Here is a 19,884-nt window from a genome sequence, read left to right on the forward strand (position 1 = left end):
GACACAACTTCCAAGAACTACCCCAGGAAGTAATCAGATGAAGCCTTAATGTTAGTGAAATATCTCCAAAGTATTGATGCTAATATCAGTTTTATTGTTCATGTACTTAAGATTTTGAAGATCAAACCCACAGGTTCTTAGAATAATTCATTCAAGATCTTTATTTATGGGGGTTTTAATTAAAGAAAAAACAAAAGCCAGGGTGTGCTAGCACACTCCTTTAATCTCAGCATTTGGGAGGCAGAGTTGAGCAGATCTGTGTTCAGGAGCCAGGAATATACAGACAGAACCCTGTATCAAATACCCACAAGGGTGGGAGAAGGCAGGGAGGGGCACTAGGAACAGCTTCATGGAGGTAGTGATTTACTGCATAAATGTATGGATCTTCCAAAGAATAATAATAATAATAATAATAATAATAATAATAATAATAAAGGTACCCAGTATGTGCCAGGGCCAGTGAAGGTGTTAAACAAACATAAAAATCAGACTGCTACACTGGATTGCTTACACACAACAGCATGATCAAAGCAAACATGTCATTTTAAAAAGGCATAGTTTAAAACAAGTGGTATATAAAAAATGCTTTTAACTTCCTGGCAGAGTTAGGCTATGATTCTGGAAGGTATGGGTATGGAGACAGTAGACATACTGACAAGGATTTTGTTAACAGACAATACACCTGAAATGAACTGCTTTCCAACAGAGCAGTAGGCAAAACAGGCAGGGTGCGCCCACAGAGCAGGGTGCAGGCAGAACAGCAAGCAGCCAGAGAACAATGCAACTGTTCCAACAGACACAGGAGTGTCCAATTTGCATAATTACTTGTGTTCTGATAGGAATCGATCCAGGGCACACTGTAGGCAAGGGCTCCATCGCTGAGCTAAAGCCCCAGACCTCATTATTTTAAGGTTTGCATAACTGTACAAAGCAGATCTCAAAGCTTTATTTACCCAGTCTCTGTAAGGAGCCTTTATCAGTATCTTCAGAAGTATTGATAACCTGACAGATCTGATAAAGACAACATGTCTATAATCAATAAATCTTTCTAAGAATACTATGTGACAGTAAATGCTTCACTACAGAAACCTAGAAGCAAACCTTTACTAGGACTGGAGAGATGGCTCAGCCATGAAGACTCCAATGCTTGTTGAAGACACAAGTCTGGGTCTCAGCAGCCACAACGGGTGGCTTATAACAGCCTGTAAATCCAGCTTCAGCAGACCTAATTGATTTTAGCTTCTATGGGTACCGGTGCACGTGTACATACACAGACAGATACACATACACAGCTAAAGATACAATATATCATTTAAAAAATAAAAACAAAACATTCCTTTCTTGGTCTGATATTAAGAGATATGAATTCTAGGGAACTGAGAAAACCCTGAGAAGAGAAACCAAATTCTAAGTTCTTACTGGGTTCTCAGCTTCTATACTAGCTTGAAAATATGGCAGTGCTATCAAAGGCAAAGCAATACCAGACTAGGATGTAGAAGAGACGTGTGCCCAAGCTTTGATAGCATTTATAACAAATCCTTCCCTACTCAGCAGTTCTCTTCCCTTTACTAGTCATAACACAATTCAATGGTAATACAGATAGTCCAGTGCTACAAATAATATACTCGATACCATACATAGCTCATATTATAATGCAAAGTCAATATAAAAACCAAACTACTGTTAAATAGTTGTTCCATAAAGCCACATCCCTCCAGTCATCAAGTCAGCGCAGCAGCCCAGCGACTGCTCTGACTAATAACATCTTAATGAAGCACAGCTCTGCACTGTTCACGCCGTGCTGACGGCGCTTTCTACTACAGGAGCAGAGCCAGGTGTTTGTGACAAAGAATGAAAAGGTTTACGATCTGCTTCTACTGAAAACGCTCTGTGCTGTCTCATACACTTCCCTATATATTCGCACATTCACTTACCAGACCTTTCCAGATTTAAAACCAAGTTATGTGCCACCTTCACTATACTTAAAAAGATCATTTAAGAAAAAGTAAGTTGACTTCAAAAATGTAAAGCAGGTTAACACTCCCCCACCCCACCATTTTCCAACATCTGTTTTCAAAAGCACCACAACCATGCCTGATAGAAGCCATTTTCTTCCTTTAAAAAGACAGTACCTCAGATGTGTTTGGCAGGACAGTAGGAGAACGGGCAAAAGGGTAAAACAAGGCAGCAGAGGAGAAAGGAAGAACTGTCAAATCAAAACACCAAGAAAGCAAATACCACAGTATCAAGACCTACAGAAGAGAATGGTCATTAGCATCATGGCAAGGGGGCTGTTTCAAGAACATGTACGTAACTGCAGAAGCTTATGCAACTTCCCAGGCACTCTTAGACCCAAGCAGTTCTCTAGACATATAACTCGCATAAATCAACTGAAATTCTTTTGAGCAGAAATCTTGAAATAATACTGTCAACCTTTATTGAACTTTTGGTTAAGTTATGCTTCTGTTTAATTTAGGACAAATTACTAAAATGCTTCCTCCAATTGAGGGATTATAATGATCATTCTGTAGACAGAATCCAAGATACATAGATTAATTGACTCTAAGGAAAAATAAAAGTAAGAGTGGACTACATATAAAAATAAACATTATTAAAGTAGGTTTTAGAGGCAAAGTTTAAAAACTATTTAATAAATTTATAATCATTAGCCTGTGTATTCTGAGCACCAACAATTTACTAGGCAAATAATTCATTAAATATTCAGAAACTATCAAATTTGTCACTCAGTTTTCTCTGTGTGAAGCATCAAGCTAAATGTGTTAAATTCATTTTCTCATTCAACACGTAACTAACTTAAATACAAGCATGTGTTTAAACAGGCCAAGTGGAACACAAAGCTCTGACGTCATACCTGCTTCCGTCTTCTGCTGATGACTCTTCTGAACTCTTGCCCTCATCTTTAAAACACTGGCCTGCGCTGGACGGGTTCGCAAACGTGGATATGAAAGGCCCCAGAGACTGAAAGGCTGCTTGGCGGACCTAAGGGGAAGTAAGAGCAATAATAAAACAATAAACAAACGTAAGATGACAATGCACACATATTCAACGATGATTCTGCATATACCAAAGTACAGGAGAATAGAAAAGCCTTGTGAAAGAAACCTGAATCTTTCTTTACTTAAAATTTACAAAGCATTGTAATTTTTTTTTAACCTTCAGTTTTTAGTCTGACTTGGCTATTCGAACAATGAGAGTGTGAATAAGACAGACTATTATTAAACACAAATAAATCATATCCTTAAAAAGTCTTCTTGTAAGCTTCAAAAACAAAAGTGAAAAGAAGCGAGACTGTCAAACAGAAAGTACACTTAGCACTTTCAAAGAGGGGAGACCGTTAGCCATAACGAGGCAGACAAACTATGTGACTCTAGATTTAGAGAATCCAACACTCCCTTTTACCCCAAGAGCACATACGGACACAGACACAACACACTTACTACGTATGTAGTTTTGGCAGGCATAAAATTAATTATGTAGACCAAGGCTGGCCTGCAACTACCTGCTTCTACCTCTTGAGTACTTAGATTAAAGATGGATACACTCAGTGTCTAGTAAAAATAAACATTAAAAGGGGTGGGGGAGAGATGGCTCAGTGGTTAAGAGCACTGGCTGCTCTTTCAGAGGACTTAGGTTCAATTCCCCACACCCGCATGGCAGCTAACAACAGTCTGTAACTCAAGTTCTAGTGTTTCTGATTCCAAATACCAAAGCATATAAAAATGAAAAAAAATTTTAAAAAGGAAAGAAAAAGCCAGTGAGTATTAAACATTAAGCTAAATCAACATGATTTGTATTTGCAAAAATAAAAAAAAAATACTCTCCAAGTACCAAAAAGACAACCTTTAATAACCTTCCATTATCTTCTCTTACATGTATGAATCACATATATTGTAAATTCTTTCCTTTTCCGGGGCGGGGAGGGGGGCAATTGGAGACAGGGTTTCTCTGCGTAGCTCTGGCTATCCTGGAACTTACTTTGTAGAGCAGGCTGGCCTCAAATTCAGAGAACCATCTGGTGCTGTCTCCCAAGTGATGGAATTAAAGGCACACACTGCCACCACCTGACATTTTAAATTATTTCTTAATTTTAAAACATGGAGTTAGAGAGATGGCTCAGTGGTTAAGAGTATTGACTGTTCTTTAAAAGGACCTGGGTTCAATTCCTAGCACCCACATGGTGGTTCACAACTGATTGTAACTCCTATTCCAGGGGATCTGACGTAGAGGTTCTAGCCTCTATGGGCCCCAAACACACATGTGGTATACATACATGCAGGCAAAACATACATAGACATACAAGAGAATAAACTATTAAAACAACTTTTTTTAAAAAAAAAAAAATCCTATTTAGTTTGAAATGGACTCAAAATGTTTAAAGAAAAGCACGTTACCCAGCGTGAAGGATCACTGATCAAGTTAATGAACAGCGCCGACAGCTTGGTCCGCCGGATCTCTTGGCATGTCGCACAGGAGACAGCCATGAAGCACTCAGCACAGGCCTTTCGTACTCCCCACACGTTATCAGCGCACAGCTGGAAAAACCTGGGCAGCTACGTGAGCACAAACAGAAAGTGACCGCAGCTACCTTCCATTTTCTACTTTAAATGTTGGATATTCTTTAAAAGTAGAAAATGTGTTTAATAAAAGTACTCAGAAAGTTTTAATGAATTCACCCTAGAAATGCAAAAGCACCGACAAACGACTTGACACCCCAAGAGCCCACATCTGAGCCATCTGCAAATCCTACACATATGGATTTGTACAGCTTAACTAGTGAAAGACCAAAGATTCAGTTGAGTAAGTTAGACTTTATTTATTAAGTTGAAATGGGGAAGCTAACTGTGCATGTGTTTCTCACACACTTTAATTTTTAATGAATCATCATTATCAAAACATTTCAAATGCCACCTTGCAGAAACTTAAAGTACTAAATTTACAAACATCATTCTATTTTGTACTCATGGGGCCATGTTAATAAACTCTCTACTACTCTGTAATGTATTGTCTGTTCTTCAACATCTGAGATACTTACCAACATTTCCTCTGTAGCTTGCTGGCCAACCACACTGCAAATATCTCCGAAATTGGCAGCACAGACCTGTAACAAAACCATTACTAACACTTCAGTATCATATGTAGAGTTCCTTTAAAACAGTCTATTAAACTTCATTATCATCACATTAGAGTACCATGTATTCTTAAACACGAGGACCAGAACAGGATGCAAACACACCTTCCGAACGTGAAACATTCTACAGTCACAGCACATCTCACAGAACCTAGGGAGGATGAGACGCTCTGTAATGTCCTTCCCAACCATGGGAGCCATCTTGCACATTATCTAAAATAAGTGAGAAAGAAATTCACATTGAAAACATCTAAGGCCTTTTAAGATAAATGAAATAATTTAAAGAAATACATATTAATTAATATACAGCAAATGTACTAAATCTAGAAAAAATTCCGTTTTATTTTTCTATTACTTAATTATTATTTAATGACCTAATCACTTTGGTAATAACTGTGAAAGTAAGAAATAAGGAAAAGGGCTGGACAGTGGTGGCGCATGCCTTTAGTCCCAGCACTCGGAAGGCAGAGGAAGGCACATCTCTGTGAGTTCGAGGCCAGCCTGGTCTACAGAGCAAGTTCCAGGACAGGCTCCTAAGGTACAAAGAGAAACCCTGTCTCAAAAAAAAAAAGCAGACAGAGAAAAAAGAAAATTCTATCTTTAATCCTAACACTGGAGAGTAGAGACAGGTAGACTGTGAATTCAAGGCCAGCATGATATAAAAAGGGAGTTCCAGGACAGCTAGGGCTAAACAAGAGAAACCAGGTCTCAAAAAAAAAAAAAAAAAAAAAAAAAAAGCCACCACCACCAATAAAAAGAGTAGCCTGTAGAAAGGCGTGCTTGTGTCTAAGAAGAGGACTGAGTACAGCTATGTTAGTGAGGGAAAGCTCCACAGCAGACACTGTCGACTCAGAATGGAGTTAATTGAAGCTGACGTGGCAGGTGGGGCCTGCCTCTGCAGAGTCTGGACTCAGGACACAGTTCTAATACACAGATTTTTTCAGCTAATAGTGCATGAAGCAAGAGTTACCTTTACTGAAAATTAGCTCCTACTGTAAGTTAGCACAGAAGGAAACGTGATGCCCGTTGGCATTTTCCAAATACATCTAGTCCCAGACTGTGCAAACTGACAACAAGAAGTGGAAGGCACAAAGATTGAAAAGAAACTCTTTAGTCAAGTATGGCAAGATTGTCTGCAAAGAAAACTCCAATCAGTCTACAAAGAAGTCACCAGAATAAATAAACAGATTTAAGAAAGTTGTAGGGTATCACTGGGTGGTGGTGGTGCACACCTTTGATCCCTGCACTTGGGAGGCAAAGGCAGGTGGATCTCTGAATTTGAGGCCAGCCTGGTCTACAGAGGTAGCTCCAGGACAGCTAGAGCCACACAGAGAAACCGTGTCTTGAGAAAAAAAAGTTGCAGGATATCTACATCAGACTAAAAAGGGATTATAGTTCTATAAAATATCAATGACCTAGAAAGTTTTAAGAACACATCATTTACAACGTTAAAATATGAAATCTAACAGAAAGTAAGATATTTCTATTAAAAATTACAAACATAACTTTAGTATAACCAAATACTTAAACAAGTTTCAAGCTCTGTCATGTTCACGGGTTGTTAGGCTGGTAATGCTCTCTAACTGACCTGAAGGTTCAACGTGATCCCTACCAACCCCAGCTTCACCTGACTGCAGCAGAACCTACAACCCCCAACTCGCACAGCCAGCTTTGTGTTTCCAGAAGCACAGCTGAGATCTGAAGTCCAGTCTGCTCACTGGTCTAGGCAACATATTAGAATTACTGTTTTCCTAAAACAAACGTAAAGCAGATGTGGGTGGGGAAACCATAGGCTTCTTACCAGTGCTGAACAATAGAGCTACGTTCCTAGGCTAGGTTCTCCTTACTATAACCAGCATTATGCCTAAACTGATTTTCTTTACTGAGGAATTTCTGAAATTAAAAGCAAGTGTTTTGGAGCTAGGTATGGGCGATGACCATATATTGTGATTGTACTAAAAAAATGAATGAAACACTATTTTAAATGATTAATTTTCTGAGTTTCACATCAATAAAAATAATACCAAGAAAAAAAAGCACCTAAACTGATTATTAATTGATAGTGAGTCTCTAAAAAATAATGAAAAGGGAATTCTTCAAGGGACAGAAACTAGAGATCATTTCTGTTCTCATGAATGACCTGGGAACACTGGCAACTTGTTACAATTTTTTTTATATCAACAAAAGACCAGCGTTATAGGTATAAGAACAATGCCAAGTAACCACTGAAATGTGAATAAAGCCCTAGTTTAATTTAGGACTTTTCTATCTTGCTAACAGGAACCACAGATCTGAACGACAACATCTATTACTAAGTTTTCAAGCCTTACTCTAGGTTTGCCTAAATGAAGAGATAGACTTACAGCCACAGCCTCTGTCTTCACGTCATCATTGCTATCGGGAGCAGTCAGCTCTATGAGAACAGGGCACACCTTGGTCTCCACATCAAATCGCTCAATCAGCTCCTGCTCCAACAGAGCCAGCAAAGCTGCCTGACTGGTTTTCCTCACCTGCCAAGAGAAACCCCACAGTATAAACAAGTCACAGACACAGACACCTGGCGGTGGTGGCGCACGCCTTTAGTCGCAGGACTCGGGAGGCAGAGGCAGGCGGGTCTCCGAGTTCTAGGACAGCCAGGACTATACAGAGAAACCTTGATTCAAAATACCAAGACAAACCAAACAAAGAAACTCTACAACATAATTTTTGTAAAGGTAAATGCTTCTAAACACAATGTAGAATTCCATAACTTACAAAACCTAGTTAGTAGACATTTGTGGGTATTCCCTTCAATTCTTATAGAGACAGAGCTTGGCAAACAGGGACACTGAGGGCACTGGGAAGACTGGTAAACGGCACTCTTTATGATAGCACTGGGGGCTCTAACAAGCATGCCTTAATCTAAGACAAGTAGTCACTTCTAGAAAACACAATCATAAAATTAGACCCTAAAAAATATTCCAGTTGTATCACTTAGGGTTAGGCCATTCTGCATATATTATGCTACAGAAAGTTCCTTTATGAACAAGTAAATGAGACTCTTACCTGGTTATTCTGATCTGCGAGATATCTAACCACAATTGGTAGTAAGTATTTGGAAAAAGCATATGGTATCGAAGGCCGGTTCTCTTGACAAAACAGTGCAATATGTGGCACTTGTTCCATCAGCTCTGCTCTCACAGTTGGTTCTATTGAAATAATAGCAACATGAACAAACACATCCTTTCGTGGAGAAAACTGCTCTGTCTGGGCTGGAGGTGACTTAGGAACCAGCACGGTAAGAACTGATCACGTTCTCTAACCCTGCAGTTCTTTCCTTAAATAAAAGGAGGACATCACTCCCAATCATCCTCCTTTCAGTCACAATGTGCACTGGGTAATGAGCACATTTACCAAGTCTTACAATGAGTCACACTGAGCTGGGGGTTAAATACCTTACCTGGTATTTCTATCACTTATATGGCAAGAAAGTATTTGTAAACTATGTCAATACTATCAGAGACTTTAAGAACCTCCTAGGACCAGTTATAAGGACCACTGGCTCCTCCTCTTAGTGCCATCTATGAAAGATTTATAACTAGACCTAAAACAACTAATTTTACTGTACAAAAACATCACTATAGACAACAGGTATCACATTAGTAAAAAGGTAAAACAGCCTAGGAAAAAGTATTAACAGTCAAATATATTCCTGTCACTGATGAAGGGATGTAAGAAACAAATCGCAAACTTGAGAACAAGCATGTGACTGAAAGAGTTAGTGACCGCCATCGCAGGAGACCTGAGGATCACGGCCTCAATCACATAGACCTGAGGTGACGGTGCTCTAGTGGACTCCAGACTCAAAATAAGTTCATCTAGCCTTCAGTTAAAAATGCAAGGATCCTAGCAACAAACCACATTTGGAGTTTTATTATATTTTGTAATGTGAGAGGACTTCTCTTGAATAAAATTCAAATTTTAAAACACAGACATAGAGGCTTACACTTCCCTTCACAGACTCCATTTACGAAGTTAACAATAAGTTAATTGCTCCCACATATTTGTAAAGTAAAAGGAGTCACAGACGCAATTTCAGTTAAGAAAGAAATCAGAAACTTTCCTTTTTTTAGAGATATGCTTAGGCAAACAGAAAAGGGAGCAGAAGTAAACTCGAGACAGATCATGCACACAGAGATAAGTCAGTTATTACAGGAGGGAAGGAGAAAGCCTTTCCAGTAAAGTCCACAGAAAGGCTGGAGAGACGGCTCAGCAGCAAAGAGTGCTTACTGCTTTTGCAGAGGACCTGGTGGCTCACAACTGCCTGTAACTCTAGTTTCAGGGGATCTGACAGCTTCTTCTGACATCTGTGGGCTCCTGCACACACGATGCACATATATACACTCAGGCAAACACACACTCACATACCCTTAAGAAATAAATCTAGGCCGGGCGATGGTGGTACACGCCTTTAATCCCAGCACTCAGGAGGCAGAGGCAGGCGGATCTCTGTGAGTTCGAGACCAGCCTGGTCTACAGAGCTAGTTCCAGGACAGGCTCCAAAAGCCACAGAGAAACCCTGTCTCGAAAAACCAAAAAAAAAAAAGAAATAAATCTAGAATAATGTTTAAAAATATGTAAGAAATAGTTCTAGGAATATTCATCATGTAACATAAATGAATGAATGAAATTTATGCCCTGGCAATGCTGAAGCATGCATGGACAGCCCGTATATGGCGGTTCTGTTGAACTTGTCCATATTGGGTCTCATGGTCTAAGTTGATGAGGACGACTGACCAGATCTCTTCTCATACACACACACACAAATCCTTTATTTGTCAATTTTTAAAAGTTATATGTGGACTATAAAGATGAATGTCAAAAGCAAAATCAATAAAGGGTTTACATTAGATAATACATGAAAATAGTTAAGACTTTGAGGTGGAGAAATTTCTCAAAAACGATCCAAACAATATTGCCTGTAAAAGAAAAGAATCCTAGATGGGCCTGGTGGTATACACCCTTAATCTGAGCAGATCTAGTAGGTGACCTCTGAGAGTTTGGGGACAGTTGAGTCTACATAGCACGTCCCAGGACAGCCAGAGCTATGTGGTGGGACGGAGCAGAAGAGAACAAAGCTGTGCCAGAGACTCTAGTACACAAGTGCAGAGACACGGTAGAGAAGAGCATCAACCATGGCAGGCTCGCGTAGTGTGAAGACTCCTTGTGAAAAAAACTCTAAGGAAAAAAACTGGCAATTTAAAAGGGAGAGATCAGAAAAAATGTTTTAAAAAATGAAGATGTCCAAGAGCCAATAAGCATGCTCATTTCACAGGTCACTGGAGAAGCCTACGTTAGCTCCACAACACCACACCACGACAGACCCATCCGTGCCTCTAATGTCTAAAGTGTCTGAAGATGTTTATCACAGGAACTCACACACACTGCTTGTGAGAATGGCAACTGCAATAGCAGATCTGTCACGGATAATAATCTCTGCATATCCTATAACCTTGTGACTCCTTTCTGAGCATGCACTCACAAAAATATTTGTGCTTGTTTTTTCCACATGACTGCCCTGCTGCTAACAACAGTGTCAGTAGCCTGAAGCTGCAAGCAGTAAGGAAGGTGCAGCATAGCATACTATGTATCTGATTCGTAATAAACCATACACACAGCACAGGCATACCATGTATCTGATTAGTAATAAACCATACACACAGCACAGGCATACTATGTATCTGATTAGTAATAAACCATACACACAGCACAGGCATACCATGTATCTGATTAGTAATAAACCATACACACAGCACAGGCATACCATGTATCTGATTAGTAATAAACCATACACACAGCACAGGCATACCATGTATCTGATTAGTAATAAACCATACACACAGCACAGGCATACCATGTATCTGATTAGTAATAAACCATACACAGCACAGGCATACCATGTATCTGATTAGTAATAAACCATACACACAGCACAGGCGTACCATGTATCTGATTAGTAATAAACCATACACACAGCACAGGCGTACCATGTATCTGATTAGTAATAAACCATACACAGCACAGGCGTACCATGTATCTGATTAGTAATAAACCATACACACAGCACAGGCATACTATGTATCTGATTAGTAATAAACCATACACACAGCACAGGCATACCATGTATCTGATTAGTAATAAACCATACACACAGCACAGGCGTACCATGTATCTGATTAGTAATAAACCATACACACAGCACAGGCGTACCATGTATCTGATTAGTAATAAACCATACACAGCACAGGCGTACCATGTATCTGATTAGTAATAAACCATACACACAGCACAGGCATACTATGTATCTGATTAGTAATAAACCATACACACAGCACAGGCATACTATGTATCTGATTAGTAATAAACCATACACACAGCACAGGCATACTATGTATCTGATTAGTAATAAACTATACACAGCACAGGCGTACCATGTATCTGATTAGTAATAAACCATACACACAGCACAGGCATACTATGTATCTGATTAGTAATAAACCATACACACAGCACAGGCATACCATGTATCTGATTAGTAATAAACTATACATACAGCATAAGCATACTATGTATCTGACTACTAATACATCATACACACAGCCACATGGGTATGCCAGACAAAGTAACTACATTAAGTCTGAAGAGACAAACTATTTGACCACTATTCATTCAGGAGTCAGAACAGAGCTGACTTTTAGGGGGGGATAACACTCATTTGATTTCTAATCATACGGTTGGATCTTAACTGTGTGAATGTGGTAAGGTTTGTACACTTACTCATGTCCTGTAGCAGTGTGTTATATTCAGTATTAAGAGAGCACCAGCATGGACTGAAGAGATGGCTCGACAGTTAAGAGGACTGCCAGCTCTTCCAAAGGTCCTGAGTTCAATTCCCAGCAACCACATGGTGGCTCACAGCCATCTGTAATGAGATCTGGTGCCCTTTTCTGGCCTGCAGGTATACACGCAAGCAGAAAGAACACTGTTTACATTTAAAATAAATCTTTAAAAAAAAGTAGCAACAGCAGCAAAAAAAAAAAACTAAAATAAAAACAAAAAAAAATATTTTCCATGTATTTCTGAAAGCCAGATAAATATCTAGACTGGATAGAGTTCCAACCTTACATATCCAACATAGCCAAAGCCCATACTCACAAAAAATACACACCCACACTTGACATACCATGAAATCGACATGAAACCACTGCCATTGCTAACATCTCCAAGTCACTGTGGGACACTCATTATCAAGATGGAAGCAAACACAAAATTCCCGGGGACTCGCAGACCCTAAGAGACATGAAAATGAGCCCTTGGCAGTAAAAAGATTAAACCCCAACAGAAGGATTGGATACCAAGACTTCAGCAACTAGACAGGGCTGAAAAACTTCAAATATTTTACTTCAAAGACACATCAGGAGACATAACCAAGGAAAGAACACCATGGGGCAAGAAAGCAAGACCATGGACATAGAGAACCTGAAGTCTCTGAAACAAAAGTGTCGTTAACAGCGACAAAAAAACACCCTCAAGATCAGGAGGCAGGCTGGACTCCTGCAGCAAGCACTTCGCTGAGAGAAACTATCAAAATGCCCACTGAAAACCAGACTGAAAAGTAAAAGCAGTGGAAAGTAATGGAGATCTATTTATTATTATACACTTGTTTAACAGCTCCACATTCTCAACCGTGTTAAAAATATCTACTCAGCTGGGGCTGTAGCACATTTGGAATGCTTATCTAGCATGTACCAAACCCCAGGCCCAGTGCTCAGCGCTGCAGAAAAACTAAACATGGCAGAGAACAGGCCTGTAATCCCAGCACCTGGGAGGTTAAGGTAGAAGGATCAGAAATTCAAGATCAAAAGAATAAACCAAATTTTTTAGATTATATTTTTTTTAAGATCAAGATTATTCTCAGTTACATAGCAAGTTCAAGACCAACTGGAAATCATGAAATCTAAATACACACACAGATACACAACCAAACTAAAGATTTTAAGGTAGAGGAAAAACAATACTCAAGAAATTAATGGTTGAAATTTCATGAGATACCCTCAAATTCAAGAAAAATGGCAAATTTGAGTAGAATTCATTTGCACCAAAACACAGCACAATAAAACTAGAGCTCTACATGGAGAGCGCTTTTAAAAGGAAGAAACAGAGACAAAACCAGACGAGCTAATTTCTCCACAGGAAGCCCCTGCAGCTCCACACAGCCTCTTTCTTTGACACACAGTCAGGCTAGCCCAACCAGGGAAACTCTGAGTCAAGCTAAGCGTGCCCAGCTCTCACTCCTGGAAGTCACTTTAGAATGGCTCCAGGCACTTCAATTTTTGTCCAATAATTCATCTTTGTAACAATCAGTATGACCTCTCAATTAGTCTTCCTGTCCCCACATCTCTTGAGCCAGTTCACACTGCTCACCTGTTATAAACCAGCCTTCATGGCCTCCACCCACACACCTGTGACCAAGACTGCCATCTTCAACTTTTCTGGCTTCTACCCTTGGTTTCCTCAAATATGCCCTCTCCCTCCTGCTCTGTGTCAGCCCAACAAATCCAACACACCTGTCATGTGACTAGAGAATTTAAACAAAAACTACAAAATGATAGTTTACTAGACTTTCTAAGGCCACTTCAGAGTAAGCAAACACAAGAACAATTGTATGAAAAAATAGTACACTTAGAAATATTCTTTCCACTCTGAAAAAAACAATTAAAATTTTTACCTTAAAACTTTAAGTTTATTAAATGATTAGTTCATTTAAAAAAAATGAGTCTTGTTGAGAAGCCAAAGAGTTTGTGAGAAATTAAAAACATTTTAATAAGGACTTAAGGAAAAAGAGATTTTTCACATTTATTTTTGGATTACTTGTAAATTCAAGTATAAATATGTACTTAAAACTTGCTACTGGGGCTGGGGAGACAGCTGGAAGGGTGAGTGCCTGCTGTGCAGACATGGGCCCCAGACCACCAACCATCAGCACTCCCGTCAAAGTGCTGTGACCCTGCGGCCCAGCACCCAGAGGAGAGGAGACAGGCAGATCCTGGGAACTTGCTAGGCAGCCATCCTAGCCACACAGAAAGCTCCAGGTCCAGTGAGAAACCTGTCTCAAGGGAGTAAGGCAGAGTCACACAGCAGGACAGCTGGTCTCCTCCGCTGGCCTTTGCAGGCACATACCACACACACTTGTCTTAAAATGTCACACTCTACATTGTGTTCATTTTACCACAATCAAAAGCTCTTAAGTAACATCACATCATTATTACCTAATGTTCACATCAAGTGAACCGCCATGCCGTACTTAGGTTTACCTCTTTCCTAAGAGAGCTCTCCCGTCTTTAACAAGCCAATTTTCATCTTACAAATAATGACTAGAAGACGACATGGTGGCACTATAAACTGATCTTCCCCCCCCTACGACTAGTGGGTTTAATAATTTCTTTAAAAAAAAATTTTTTTTTTCTGAGATAGGGTCTCCCGATGTAGTAAAGGGCAGCTCTGAACTCAAGGTTTTCCAGAGTGCTGGGATTACAGGTGTGGGTCACTTGCCAAGTCTCAGGAAATCTTAAAGAACTCTCTTACCATGGTACTCTCTCCAACAGGGTTAGAAGTAACAACACACTCCTGCTCTCTGTGTGGACACATACCCGAGTCATCCGCTAATCTGCCAACTCTCTCCAAGACAGCGACACAGTCACCCTCGTCATCGCAGACCTCCCTCAGGGTGTCCAGCAGACTCCGAGCCACCATTTGTCTGCACAGACAGAAGTCCATGGGGTTCAAGGCTTTCCAGACATAACACAAGTTTAAAATACAGAAACCTTATGTTTCATAAAGACAGCTTTTCTTATTGCAAGTCACATACTAAACTCGTAATTTCCTAGGTAGCAAAAACTGTACCGATTTTACAAATAAGATTATTATCAGCTTTTTAAACCTTTATCCAAATAATTAGGGAAATTTGTAGTCACTGAATTTTCATTTCAATTATCCTCTTATCAGAGTTAACAGTAAAATATATTCATTCTTCATTATATTAAATGTTATATTTACTAGCACGAGTTTTTTTTTTTTTTAATATACAGTGAAAATCTGCTGCAGAGACTCAGCCTCAGCCGAGTGCAGCAGGAAGGCTCTAGCTCTCGGTCACTGCTGTGTTCTGGGCCCTGGCACACACAAAGTGCGTCATGTCATTGGGTGGAGGAGCAACACGCTCCCTAACAAGCAATTAAATGAATAACAAAATTAGCCCAACAACAAACAAAAAGCAGTAAAGGACAATGAACAATAGAGATCAAGCTGTAAACTTGGGGACACTGACTGCCACCTGGCACTTCCTCTGGGATGGATAATTTTATATCCTTGCTGAGGCGAGCCCCTTTCTTCCCTTACATGCTAAGGAAGAACACACACACCTGTTAAACACGTTCTCACTTGCAGCATACTTGTCCAGCCTCCCCAGCGGTGTCAACATTTCATCTTGTGAGACGAAGTCCAGGGCTGAAGGTAGAATAATCACGTCAGACTCTGAGCTGCAGTCATCCACACCAACTAGCAGAGACATCACAAACACTCTTTATAACACTGAACGGGAACACACCCTGCCTGCTGGAGCAGTGTGTGTTTCCGGAGCGGTACAGAGAACTGTAAGACATCTTCAGATCAGCCCAGCGCTAGCCGCTGTCCTCCTCCACCCACACTTCTAACAGCCCCCAGCAGCATACAGCCAGTGGTGACACAAACTCAGTATCAAGAATTTACATGTTTAGCAGGTGGGTGACACACGCCTTTAATCCCAAATTTGAGAGGCTGGGGCAGGTAGATCTCTGTGAATTCCAGGCCAGCCTGGTCTACAGAGTGGGGTCCAGGACAGCCAGGGCTACAGAGTGGGGTCCAGGCCAGCCTGGTCTACAGAGTGGGGTCCAGGACAGTCAGGGCTACAGAGTGGGGTCCAGGCCAGCCTGGTCTACAGAGTGGGGTCCAGGCCAGCCAGGGCTACAGAGTGAGATCCTGACTCAAAAAATTTAAAAACAAACAAATATATAAATTACAAGCTCAGTGAGAATAGCTTGTGAAAAAGCAAACACTGACTTAGTCAATTCTATAATAAAGACACTAAAGCTGAAAAGTGTCTGACTTCACTTACTGGAAAAGAACTAAAAACTATAATTAGCATTTATATTCATTAAACAAATATTAAATACTACTGTGTCAACTACTTGACTTGTGTTGGGGAAGCAGTCATGAAAATGCTTGCTTTCTAAGAACTGACATTCTGTTGAGAAGAGTCTGTTAAGACAATCATTATGGTTACACGTATGTACACAGCCCAAGGCAGATCTGCCACAGCAGTTGGAGGGGAAGAGCCAAGAGTTCAGGGGGAGGACTAAGGAGTTCTGAGCGCCCAGAGAGGAAGGTAAGAGTGGGAGATGTCCATTATGTTTGCTGAGTTCGTCACACTCAGGCCGCCTGACAAGGGCATTTCTCCACTGTCTGATGACTGAGGAGGAAGGGGCGTAGGGAAGTGAGGCTATTCAGACGTGCTCTCCAGAACTGCGGCTGTGAACAACCAACTGGACCAACAGTCACGGGCAAAGTGAGCGCTGCTGCTGCTTGAGAAGGGTGTGCTGGTGTGACACAGCAGTGTGAACTGGGAAGGGTGTGCCGGTGTGACACAGCAGTGTGAACTAGGAAGGCTGTGCTGGTGTGACACAGCAGTGTGAGCTGGGAAGGCTGTGCTGGTGTGACACAGCAGTGTGAACTGGGAAGGCTGTGCTGGTGTGACACAGCAGTGTGAACTGGGAAGGGTGTGCCGGTGTGACACAGCAGTGTGAACTGGGAAGGCTGTGCTGGTGTGACACAGCAGTGTGAGCTGGGAAGGCTGTGCTGGTGTGACACAGCAGTGTGAACTGGGAAGGCTGTGCTGGTGTGACACAGCAGTGTGAACTGGGAAGGGTGTGCTGGTGTGTGCTGGTGTGACACAGCAGTGTGAACTGGGAAGGGTGTGCTGGTGTGACACAGCAGTGTGAACTGGGAAGGGTGTGCCGGTGTGACACAGCAGTGTGAACTGGGAAGGGTGTGCCGGTGTGATACAGCAGTGTGAGCTGGGAAGGCTGTGCCGGTGTGACACAGCAGTGTGAGCTGGGAAGGGTGTGCTGGTGTGACACAGCAGTGTGAACTGGGAAGGGTGTGCTGGTGTGACACAGCAGTGTGAACTGGGAAGGGTGTGCTGGTGTGACACAGCAGTGTGAACTGGGAAGGGTGTGCTGGTGTGACACAGCAGTGTGAACTGGGAAGGGTGTGCTGGTGTGACACAGCAGTGTGAACTGGGAAGGGTGTGCTGGTGTGACACAGCAGTGTGAGCTGAGAAGGGTGTGCTGGTGTGACACAGCAGTGTGAGCTGGGAAGGGTATGCTGGTGTGTGCTGGTGTGACACAGCAGTGTGAGCTGAGAAGGGTGTGCTGGTGTGACACAGCAGTGTGAACTGGGAAGGGTGTGCTGGTGTGTGCTGGTGTGACACAGCAGTGTGAACTGGGAAGGGTGTGCTGGTGTGACACAGCAGTGTGAACTGGGAAGGCTGTGCTGGTGTGACACAGCAGTGTGAGCTGGGAAGGCTGTGCTGGTGTGACACAGCAGTGTGAACTGGGAAGGCTGTGCTGGTGTGACACAGCAGTGTGAACTGGGAAGGGTGTGCTGGTGTGTGCTGGTGTGACACAGCAGTGTGAACTGGGAAGGGTGTGCTGGTGTGACACAGCAGTGTGAACTGGGAAGGGTATGCCGGTGTGACACAGCAGTGTGAACTGGGAAGGGTGTGCCGGTGTGACACAGCAGTGTGAGCTGGGAAGGCTGTGCTGGTGTGACACAGCAGTGTGAACTGGGAAGGGTGTGCTGGTGTGACACAGCAGTGTAAACTGGGAAGGGTGTGCTGGTGTGACACAGCAGTGTGAACTGGGAAGGGTGTGCCGGTGTGACACAGCAGTGTGAGCTGGGAAGGGTGTGCCGGTGTGACACAGCAGTGTGAGCTGGGAAGGGTGTGCTGGTGTGACACAGCAGTGTGAACTGGGAAGGGTGTGCTGGTGTGACACAGCAGTGTGAGCTGGGAAGGGTGTGCTGGTGTGACACAGCAGTGTGAACTGGGAAGGGTGTGCTGGTGTGACACAGCAGTGTGAACTGGGAAGGGTGTGCTGGTGTGTGCTGGTGTGACACAGCAGTGTGAGCTGAGAAGGGTGTGCTGGTGTGACACAGCAGTGTGAACTGGGAAGGGTGTGCTGGTGTGTGCTGGTGTGACACAGCAGTGTGAACTGGGAAGGGTGTGCTGGTGTGACACAGCAGTGTGAACTGGGAAGGGTGTGATGTGACACAGCAGTGTGAACTGGGAAGGGTGTGCTGGTGTGACACAGCAGTGTTATTTGGGAAGAGGGAATGTCAAGTGAGGAACTGTCGCCATCAGACTGTCCTGTGGGCAACTCTGTGGGCACCACAATGGGTGCCAACCCTGGCCAGGTGGTCTTGGGAGATGTAGGAAAAGAAGCTGAATACAGACCCGAGAGCAAGTTGTTGGCAAGCAGCTTCCCTTCATGGGTGGTGCTCTGCTCCTACTTGAGTGCCACCCCCAATTCCAAAGACGGACCGTGATCAGGATATGTAAGCTAAATAAACCCTTCAGCCATAATAAATACATAGGTAAACAGAGAAACGAATTAATGAATGAATGAACAAATGCTTTTGGCCATGGTGTTTATCACAGAAATAGGAAGCAAATTAGCGCACAGGGTCTTCCGATGTAGTCCTGGTCGGCCTAGAACTCAGAGATCCACCATCTCTGCTTCTTGAGTGCTGGGAGTCTGTGCCACCATGTCCAGCAAAAATACTTTAAAATTTTATATTTTGTTTTAATTTTTCTTTTTAATAGTTAAGAGAAGCTGGGTATGGTGGTGCACACGTAATCACAGCACTCGGAAGCAGGAGATCACACTGAGTTTGAAGCCTACACAGGCTATGTACTAAGCAGCAGGCCACCCTAGGATGCACAGGAAGATCCTGTCATGATGAAGGAAAAAGGAAAGAAGAGGGACTGGAGAGAGGGCTCGGTGGTTTCCTAGCCACTGCTGCTCTTCCAGAGGGTACAGGCTCACTTCCCGGCACTACTGTGGTAGCTCAGCTGTCTGCACTGCAGTCCCAGGAGACCTGACGCCCTCTGCTGGCCACTGTCATGCCAGACATGTGATGCAGGCAAAACATCTGTACACATAAAAGGAAAGAAAAGAACTGGGACACGGTTACACATGAAGTAAGTGGTCAACAGGAAACATAGGTTAAAGTTCAGGAGTGGCCAACAGAATGAGGCTGACAGGGAAGCCTGGCGCTAATTCCATCTAATAGGTTCCAGGGCATTTCCAAAACCCTAAGAACTTTCACTGTTTGTCTGTGGACAGGATCTCACTATGCAGCCAGTCTGACCTGGGACTCACAGCATAGCTTAGGCTAGCCTCAAACTCATGCAATCCTCCTGACTCAAGCTCCCAAGCACTAGAGTTAGAAGCATCTACCCCAGGTCACAGCAATTTTTTTTCCTATTCTTACTTTATGGCACTTCTGCCCCTTGCTCTAGTAATTGCCTTTTCTCATCAGTGCCTGTCACTGCCTTTCCATCTCATTCATATACATGCATACATACATATATACACATATAC

The 19,884-nt window shown here is 42.3% G+C and overlaps 1 protein-coding gene across 4 annotated transcripts in view; it reads right to left on the minus strand.

Moving 5' to 3' along the window:
- The window catches only part of Ppp4r1 (protein phosphatase 4 regulatory subunit 1), a 57,278-nt gene that overhangs the window by 19,989 nt on the left and 17,405 nt on the right, over positions 1-19,884 (minus strand). For 2 of the 4 annotated variants that reach the window (XM_041631818.1, XM_041631817.1), the window contains exons 3-10: positions 15,607-15,691; positions 14,839-14,945; positions 8,195-8,337; positions 7,513-7,659; positions 5,255-5,362; positions 5,054-5,119; positions 4,413-4,571; positions 2,873-3,000 (exon numbers count right to left, since the gene is read on the minus strand). In XM_041631818.1, coding sequence (XP_041487752.1) covers positions 2,873-3,000; positions 4,413-4,571; positions 5,054-5,119; positions 5,255-5,362; positions 7,513-7,659; positions 8,195-8,337; positions 14,839-14,945; positions 15,607-15,665 — 917 coding nt within the window. In that variant the 5' untranslated portion in view covers positions 15,666-15,691. Of the gene's footprint in view, positions 1-2,872; positions 3,001-4,412; positions 4,572-5,053; positions 5,120-5,254; positions 5,363-7,512; positions 7,660-8,194; positions 8,338-14,773; positions 14,946-15,606; positions 15,743-19,884 lie in introns of those variants that run through there. The other 2 variants (XM_041631820.1, XM_041631819.1) reach the window with 2 other exon arrangements.

This window comes from Microtus oregoni, unplaced genomic scaffold (assembly GCF_018167655.1).
Source record: "Microtus oregoni isolate MIOR12 unplaced genomic scaffold, Mior012 000038F_ref0000394, whole genome shotgun sequence".
NCBI classification, from domain to species: domain Eukaryota; kingdom Metazoa; phylum Chordata; class Mammalia; order Rodentia; family Cricetidae; genus Microtus; species Microtus oregoni.